The sequence below is a fragment of the Pezoporus wallicus genome, unplaced genomic scaffold (genome assembly GCF_028554395.1).
Source record: "Pezoporus wallicus isolate ANWC-B61680 ecotype Strahan unplaced genomic scaffold, APGP_CSIRO_Pwel_v1 contig_2908, whole genome shotgun sequence".
In the NCBI taxonomy this organism is placed as follows: Eukaryota; Metazoa; Chordata; class Aves; order Psittaciformes; family Psittacidae; genus Pezoporus; species Pezoporus wallicus.
This window is the reverse complement of record NW_026642179.1, coordinates 8,694,604-8,703,015: the sequence shown is the minus strand read 5'-3', so window position 1 is coordinate 8,703,015 and position 8,412 is coordinate 8,694,604. Positions and strand designations below refer to the sequence as shown.

The following is an 8,412-nucleotide window of genomic DNA, read 5'->3' as shown; positions in this document are numbered from 1 at the left end:
CCCTCCTACCCAGGCTCGTTCATCCCTCCGCGCCGGGAGTTGGTATGCGCCGGTAGGCGCGGAGGGCCAATCGCGGCGGCTGTTGTTGGCCTGTGCAGGGTGACATTGGGGGGCGGTGGAGCTACCATGGCGCTGGCGTCGCTGGGCCGCTCGGCGGGGCGGCTGCTGCGGGCCGGGAGCGGCGCGGTCGGGCGGCGGCAGTGAGTGTGGCTGGGCGGGCCGGGGGGGCGGGCCGGGTATCGGAGGGGCCGGGAGCGAGACGGCAGCGGTGCGGTTGTTGCAGCGCTGGCGGCGAGGTGCACATCCAGCCGCGGTACCGGCAGTTCCCGGAGCTGACGCGGGCGCAAGTGATCCGCAGCGAGCTCCTCAGCGGCTTCATGTGGTTCTGGATCCTGTGGCACTTCTGGCACAGCTCGGACATGGTGCTGGTGAGTCCGGCGCGGTGGCGGGGGCCGGGTGGCGGGGGGCCGTGGCTGGGCTCTGAGCCTGCCTCTCTCCCAGGGCCACTTCCCCTATCCCGACCCTTCGGCCTGGACGGACGAGGAGTTGGGGATCCCTCCGGACGACGCGGAATAGGCGCCTCCGGCCGCGGTGCCCTCGCTCCCCGGAGCACACCGGTACGGCTCCTCCCGCACAGGCCCCCGGGCGCTGCGGCTGGGCCGGGATTCGCTGTAAGGAGCGATTAGCGCGGTCACCAGGCCAACGGCAGCCCGGATTGTGCTTTACCTTTCCTTCAGAGCTCTCGGTGCCAGGGAGTCGCGCCAGGCGGTGCTTGCTGGGCGCCTTCTCTTGGCACTGCTACAGGTACTCTACTTGCAGCAGTTACTTGTGCACTTCCGAAGGTAAATGTGCCAAATCTCTGTTGTACAGAGTGCAGGTAGCTCGTGGCAGCGTTTACTGCCTTCACATACACTTGTCTTGGGTACCTGAATGCTCCAGTGCTGACAGTCTAGTTGTGGCAATATAAGCCTGCAGTGTAGCAACTAAGTTGTAGTTTAACTGCTGCCTGTTTAAGATAATTTTATTCATGCTGTCCTATAAACGCAGCATGACCTATCTTCTCTTTCTAGAGAGACCTGTGCACTTATCCCTTTGAAGGGTTGAGGCTTTTGCTTGTTTCATACTCTCTGAAGCTACTGTGTCATAGCATGGCTGTAAACCCAGCAGCTTCAACTAGTGCAGAAGGCAGCATGGGTTCTATCGAGAGGGTCCTTCCCCTGCTCTCAATGGTGGGAAAAGGGTGGGTGAAAAGGTTCTCAGGATTCTCTTCTATTACTTGCAGGTCCCTGGAACTAAAGAGGCTCCTGGAACCAAAGCTTTGGCTCCTCAGGTCCTTATTTCAATAAAAGTAACTAAACAAACACTAGGTTAACTTTGTACTTTGTTTCTGAGTGCTGCAGAATTGCTGGAGAATGAACTCCAGCTTTGGAGTCTGCATGAACTTCTCTAGTGTTTGCTCACTACTGCTCAGTTCTTGCTGCCTCAAAGAAATAAGGTGATAGATTCATGTCCAGGGAGTGATTTAAAACTTCATAAATGCACTGCAGGTAATAATCTTACCATTAAAGCTCTGTCAAGTAACTTCTGAAGGGGGGGGGGGGGGGGGGGGGAGGGAGGAAATAAAACTTGTCCATGTTAGCATGCAGAGAAGCTAACTTAAAACACATTCTACTGGCATCTTGTCACCTCCTAACAGTTGCCTTAGAAGCAGGGGAAGTTACCCTGAAGAGAACCCAGGCCAAGCTTTCTCCAGGGTGAAGGGGAATGGGGCCCTTGGCTGTTACCAGAGCCCAGAATAATCCCTGGTGAAGCAAAGCCCACAGCAAAGGTAAAAATCCGTGATGCTGGCTTACTGTGCTTAGCCCTGGGGAAGGTGGTGGTGGTGGGGTTAGTTTATTCCTCCCATAGTTACATTCTAAATCAACATCAAAGTAATGTTTTCACTCCCCTTAACCACCGTAGTCGTACCTCTGGGGAAGGAGGAGTTGGAACTGCGTGATAAACAAGCTCCTTCAGACTTTACCATGCAGTCAATCTTTATTATAGCAGTATTCTCATATTCACATCAAGTACATAGAACTTTTTGCCTTTTATATAATACAGAGTTCTTTAAATAACTTTACACAGAAATAGTTTTCTTCAATCTGAATTCAGCTATCAAATTTTAATATGTTTTAAGTCTCCATGCTCTCTAACCAAACTGGACAATATTTCCCATTGTACAAATTTACATGAGAAAAACTCCAAAGTACAAATGAAGGGACAACAAAAGTAAAGGGGGAAGGAACAAACAAGAAAAAAGAAGTTGTATTGGCAATTACAGGGGAAACTCGAGAAGGAAAGAAGGGGGGGGTTGCCATGACCTACGTAACAGGAAACAAAAAATAAACATTTTGTAATGAAGTAAAAAATAAATACAAGTTTCAAAACAATTACTCCATTGTAGGTTTTAAAAAGCAGCTATGGAAATCTACTAACACAATTGGGTTGGTTGGTTGGTTGTTTTTAAGTAACCAGACTGGACCTTCTACTTTGCAGTTACAAGCCCCTTGCAAACCTCTGGTGGTCAAAAAACGAAAAATACAGCTGAAAGGAATGTGTTAGCACACAGTTTAAATCAGTGGGACATACACTTCATTGCACTAAGGAACAAACAAACAGACAAAAAGAAATCAACTCCGTATATAAATTTCCCTTTCCTCTCCTTACTAGATACTTTGCCTCTCATAAACAAGCCTCTGTATTATGAGGTAATGCCATTGTCTTGACTATATATAAAAATAATAAAGTTTAAAGGTTATAGATCTGTGTATCTATAAACTTTAAACAAGCCAGTCCTCTCTCACTCCCCCATGGGGTCCAGCTATGGAGTGCTACACCTTCCATCACTCTCTAATGAAACAAACACCTTGTGCCTCTCATGAAACCCCCCAGGAGGCCAGTGCACCTTCCCTAATCTAGGAAAAGCAGCCTGCGCTCAAGTAAGAGAGAGAGACAGTGCAAGTAATGCACAATGGATTACAAACACCTATACCTGCTCCTTCAAAACAAGGCAGAGTCACAGAAGCCAGCAGTGGCCAGCCTGCACGTGTGTCTAGGCAGAGGGGAAAAGGAATCCATTGGGCACCCAGTGACCAACTACGTTTACGGCTGCTGTAGGAAAATGTCACCTGCTCAGCCCTGGGAGACCACAACTACCCCTGATATGAGGGGAGGATGAAGGGGCAGGAGAAGCACTGCACTGCTGTCATAGTGCTGGCTCCTGCCTCCCCAGCAGCAGCAGACCCTGCTCCAGCAGCACAGGTCAGTGCCAGATCCCAACGGAACATCCAGGGAGCAGAGAGTAGGGGGCAGGGCTTTCCCCAATCCCAACAAATGAGACCAAAAGAAAAGCAACGCTAATGGGGGTAGCCAACACGTGCAGGTTGGGCGCTGCTGGGTTTCTGTCCATTGAGAAGTGTGGAGAGGGGGAGGAAGGGAAGGCAGGTAGGACACAAGGCTCATGAAGGAATGATGTGCTTTTTTTTTTGTTTGTTTTTTTTTTATGTTTTTTTTTTCTAAAGGTTCACAGCTTTGAATAAAAAAAAAGCACATTTATTGCACTTACATTTTATTTTAGACAGAGTTAACTTAAATTATGCCCTCGGAACCCCTCCCACCATCCCAAAATAACCCAAGTTTGGTCCATTTTGCCCCCTAGACCCAACAGCCTTGCCCAGCTGGCAGCCTGCAGTTCTCCTAATGTTCCACTGAGCTCCCAACCAGAGAGAGATCTTTTCTACAACCCTGGTGAATACACCAATGCAACACAGAATAACAACATCTTAGCAAAACAAAACCCAGCCATTTTCCAAACCCAAACAAAAAAGCAAACAGTTATTTTTTGTGGTTTACTCGCTCAAAAGTACATGTCACACAAGGCTTATTCTACAGTACAGCTGCTGCAAACGGGACGAACTAGACCAAATGACCGCACAGCCACTGCTGGCTCTTAAGGAGGCTGGATGAGCTGAAGACACTGCTGCTGTGATACTGTGAAGCAAATGCCTAGGTAGTTTAGAAGATTCTAAACTCTCCCATCAGCTCCCTTCTCTTGGTGTAATAGTTTATCCATGTCCTAACATGTACTTTTAGTGCAGAATTTGGGGTAGGCAGAAGGATTCCAGATAGATCCTGAAACATGAGTAAAACATTTTTACACTTTGCTGCCTAACAGGAACAAAGCCAAATTAAAACTGCTCCGAGATTTTGTATGAACTGTGCATTTAGACATAACAATAATTCACAATTATGCCTAAAGTCTTGCCCCAGAGAAGAAAAAAATCTGAAAAAGCACTAATACCAAAGCCCATTATTTTGTCTTTTATGGACAGGTAGGTAAATATGACACTGGTATGTTAAGTACTGCCGCAAGTCCACGTAAGAGGTTTGAAACTTGAACAAATCAAATTCAAACACACTGGGGGGTCCCCTCAGTTGACAAGACACCTACCATCTCCCACAGTTAATGTGCAGTAACAGTATGCATTACTGTAAGAGGCCAAAAAATAGCTAAGGAAACCTGCTGATGTTCCAGAAAGCAATTAATAGCACTTTCTGGGCCAGGGAATTGAGTGTACAGTCTGATATATGCACACTTAGATTACACAAGTACTAGCCATCAATTTCTCCTCATTCAGCTCTCATTTTTCATCTACAATCACATTCCAAGGAGCTATAACAGTGTAATATTGTAACTGTGTAACTTTGAGCCTCTTCAGGGCTTTCCATTACCTTCCTTTAACAAGATCTTTGTGTCTTTGGAGTGGGAGGAGGGCTTATTCTGAATTAAATGAACCTCTTTTAACTTTGGATAGAGCAGATTTCGAGCAGCAGGTTTCCTGTAACTGAATTAGGAATCCTTCAGTTCTAGCTTTGAAATGGTAATAGGTGTTTTGGGGAATGCTGTCTGCTCTCCTTGCTACTTTACGGAAGTTTACCAACTCCAAACTACCTACCTATAAAGTAATAGCTATGTACAAAACTACTGCAGCAGAAGTAAACCAAAGCCACTGCTCTAGTTACAAAGCACCTGGTTTACATTCTGTTGGACTTCTTAAGGTTGTGAAGGCACATGATCATTTGGCAAACTGCAAAGACTGTTGGGGGGGATCCCTACACAAACCATGCAACAAAGGGACAGTCTTGGTAGCTCTCTGTTCTAAAGAAGAGAGAGGCTAGTTTTCATCTGCAGTTCTTCATGTTTTGTCCTTCCACAGTTTCGTAGTTACTTACTGCTGTCACGGTGCTGACTCAGTAGCTTCTGTGTTAGCATCCTTGAAACTTAAAAGCAGGGAAAAAGTTTTAACAACTTTTCTCTGTTCTTCTGATGATTCCATTTACTAAGCAAGAAGTAATGAAGCAATGAAGATAGACATTTAAAATGCATGCCAAAACAAATGTGAAGTGCAAAGGCATATTAACAGGGATGCAGTCAACGGAACACTGATTTCACAAACTTCTATTTAAGATGCATAACAGAAAACTGGAACACCCAGCACCTTCAAAGTGATGGCCTAACAGTCCTCTCATGCAATTGCTTTTTGACCGAACTTGACTGTACCTAGAAGCTTTGCCTGTCACATTGTGCTACTGGTGATACTTTTTTCAACAGACAGAAGACACATCATCTACAGTACTATGAACAGTTTGTGCTACACATGCTACACTCACAGTCATAGAAGGCAATGAAATCTATAGGCTGCAAAGTGTGAAATGTCTACATGCTTCTTCCCTAAATTTAGCCCCTCCACCTATCAAAATGTCAACTTATACTTGTTTGTGAGGTGTCTGGCAATCTTGCTTCCCTGCATGGTCTGTTAAATGCTGGATGCATTGACATCAACAGGTAAATACAGAAGCAAACCTATTTATGTGTGATCTTCAGTGTATTTTCTTCCCCTGATTTGGGCTTTTGTGGAAAGACGTGGTAATTATAAACAGTCAGCATTTACTCATTTTATGGCATGAAGGCCAAATTCTACTTCTACTGAGCATGTACTAATCCAAGTAATATTGACAGGCCACGATAAGATGGCAGTATTTGGCCTCAAACATCCTGCATCAGCAGCAGCTGCTAGAGCATTCAGGTGCAAAGAAGGATGATTTTGAGTAAGTGTGAAAACCAGGAAGTGGCTTCATTTAATGGCCTGCATGAGTTGCATTAGCAATAAAGAAATGATTGGGCTAATCGTATCTGGGGCTATGTAGGACTTAGTTCAAGCAGAAATGACTTCCAAAATAACCAGGCCTCTATGCTCATACCATTTGGTTTAAGCTCCATTATTACGTTCCAGTTCTGGCAAATATGCCACAGGAAATGATCTTGTACTGACAGGGAAGATGTAACAGATAACAGGCCTCTTCTAACTGTATGGAAAAGGAAAGGCAGAGGTGAAGGTATATGTGTGGTTAATAAAGGCATGAATATCTGTGACTGGATACCAGTAGTTTTCCAAATGATTAGGTACTAGATACTGTAGAGCTAAAAGCAGTTTGACTGTCTGGATGTTTGTCCCAACACGCACACTCAAAATCATAGAATCATCACAGAACGACACACTGGTTTGGGCTGGAAGGGACCTTAAAGCTCATTCAGTTCCACCCCCCTGCCATGGGCAGGGACACCTTCCAGTAGACCAGGTTGCTCCAAGCCCCATCCAGCCTGGCATTGAAAACTGCCAGGGAACTAACATATCCATAATATGGCATGTGCTTGTGGTTCGGACACCACAGAGAAACTTGAGAAATTTGGTGTAATGGACATGAACGCATTGGTCATTTCAGTTTATCTCCTTCATCCCACTGCTATACAGGGCACTCAGTTCTCGTCTACTCTTACCTCCCCATTCACTAAACAGCTATAGGGCACCTTTAAGCCTGGTTCTGATGGCATGCAAGACATCCAGAAAAATTCCCAAAGGAAAAGATTAAAAAAAATTAAAATCCCAATTATCTACAAACCAAATTTCTTCCAAAGTTTTGCATGAGTATTACATGGGACCTTTTACAGACAAACACACACTACTACAGCTATCTGGAGGGCAACAAACGTGAAAACCAGTAGAAATGCATCCTGAAAGGACTTCCCTAAACAGCAGCCAAACAACTTGCACATTCCTTAGGGAAAAAGAAAAAAACCCAAACTCCCAACTCCCCTCCCAAAACCCCAGAAAAACAAAACTACAAACAAACCCCATTAAAAAAAAACACAAACAACAGAACAAAACTGAAACAAAACAAACCCCAAAATCCTAAAACAAAACGAGAGATAATGTGTTACTTATAAAGTGCTTTGCATGGACAAGGATAGCAATTTTCCTTGTGCTTTTCCTATGGGCTCAAGAAGCATATTGTAGACTAATGGGTAATGAATCTTCACCAAAAATAAGTTAATTTTAAGCAAAGGTGAATGCAATTCCTAACAGTTATATTTTAGCAGACAATCTTCCCCCAGCGTGACCTTGTGGAAGGAAACCAGGGTTTTTAAGAAGGCTCTGTGAAACAAATGACTGTTGAACCACCTTGCTCCAATAAGTTTCTTTCGAGAGAATATTCATTTCCAGTATGTCCGACACCTACAAATGGGGCCACAGAAGGAGAATGAGCAGCGACTACTTCATCCTCTGGGAGTTTGTCTGTGAATGCTCCCACCTGCCTGCTGACCACAGTGGCCCTGGCCCCTTCTACCTCTTAGGTACTGGCCTCAGATGATCACCAGGGAGCACTATGATTTCACCATATGCACGCCAGTTTGCTCATCAACTTCTCCACGCTGGGAAGTGGCTATTGCTACTGTTTAAATTCCTGCCAATCTCGATAAGGAGAAACCTTACAGCATCTGAAGACCCACAGCAGACAAGAAAAAATTGTGCTTTTTTTTTTTTGCTTTTTTTGTGTATTTTTTTAAATGCATCCTGTACACAAAATCAAATCTATTCATGTAGCAACATGAATCACTTCATTCTTGTAGTGACTATCAAGTCATTCACTATTGCTGTCTTGCTAATGCTTGTGGAATTAATATGAATACACAGTATTTCAGTTATAATTCCCACTTCAGATTAGTCCGGTCCCTGTAACCCCAGTAAATATTTACTGACAAACATAACAAACTACCAGCAACACTGCAGAACCCCAGGGGTTTAACACTATGTCCCACTACTGATGTGCGTTTCTCCCTTCACCTGGGAGCAACCTTCTACAGACAGAAACAGTCCAGCTCTCCTAGGGAGGGAAGGACAGTGTCCTCACCCAATATACCCATGTTTAGCACGGACACCACATTCACACACATTTAACTCCTTCATTTATTTGTCATGATTAACACCCCTCTCCTTCCCGGCAAGTACCTCCCTGCTAGAGGGGGGGGGG

The 8,412-nt window shown here is 45.0% G+C and overlaps 1 protein-coding gene across 1 annotated transcript; it reads left to right on the top strand.

The window, feature by feature from the left end:
• Nucleotides 1–37: 37 nt before the first annotated feature.
• Nucleotides 38–1,354, top strand: NDUFB2 (NADH:ubiquinone oxidoreductase subunit B2). Its single transcript, XM_057427856.1, has 4 exons — nucleotides 38–200; nucleotides 284–428; nucleotides 502–617; nucleotides 1,283–1,354. Exons 1-3 carry the CDS (start codon nucleotides 127–129, stop codon nucleotides 574–576), a joined length of 294 nt encoding a protein of 97 aa, XP_057283839.1. The 5' UTR covers nucleotides 38–126; the 3' UTR covers nucleotides 577–617; nucleotides 1,283–1,354.
• The last annotated feature ends 7,058 nt before the right edge of the window (nucleotides 1,355–8,412 follow it).

Coding starts and splice junctions, on each gene's coding strand:
- NDUFB2 (XM_057427856.1), top strand. CDS start 127: ATGGCGCTGGCGTCGCTGGGCCGCTCGGCGGGGCGGCTGCTGCGGGCC. Junction 201..283: donor GGCGCGGTCGGGCGGCGGCA/GTGAGTGTGGCT, acceptor CGGTTGTTGCAG/CGCTGGCGGCGAGGTGCACA. Junction 429..501: donor ACAGCTCGGACATGGTGCTG/GTGAGTCCGGCG, acceptor CCTCTCTCCCAG/GGCCACTTCCCCTATCCCGA.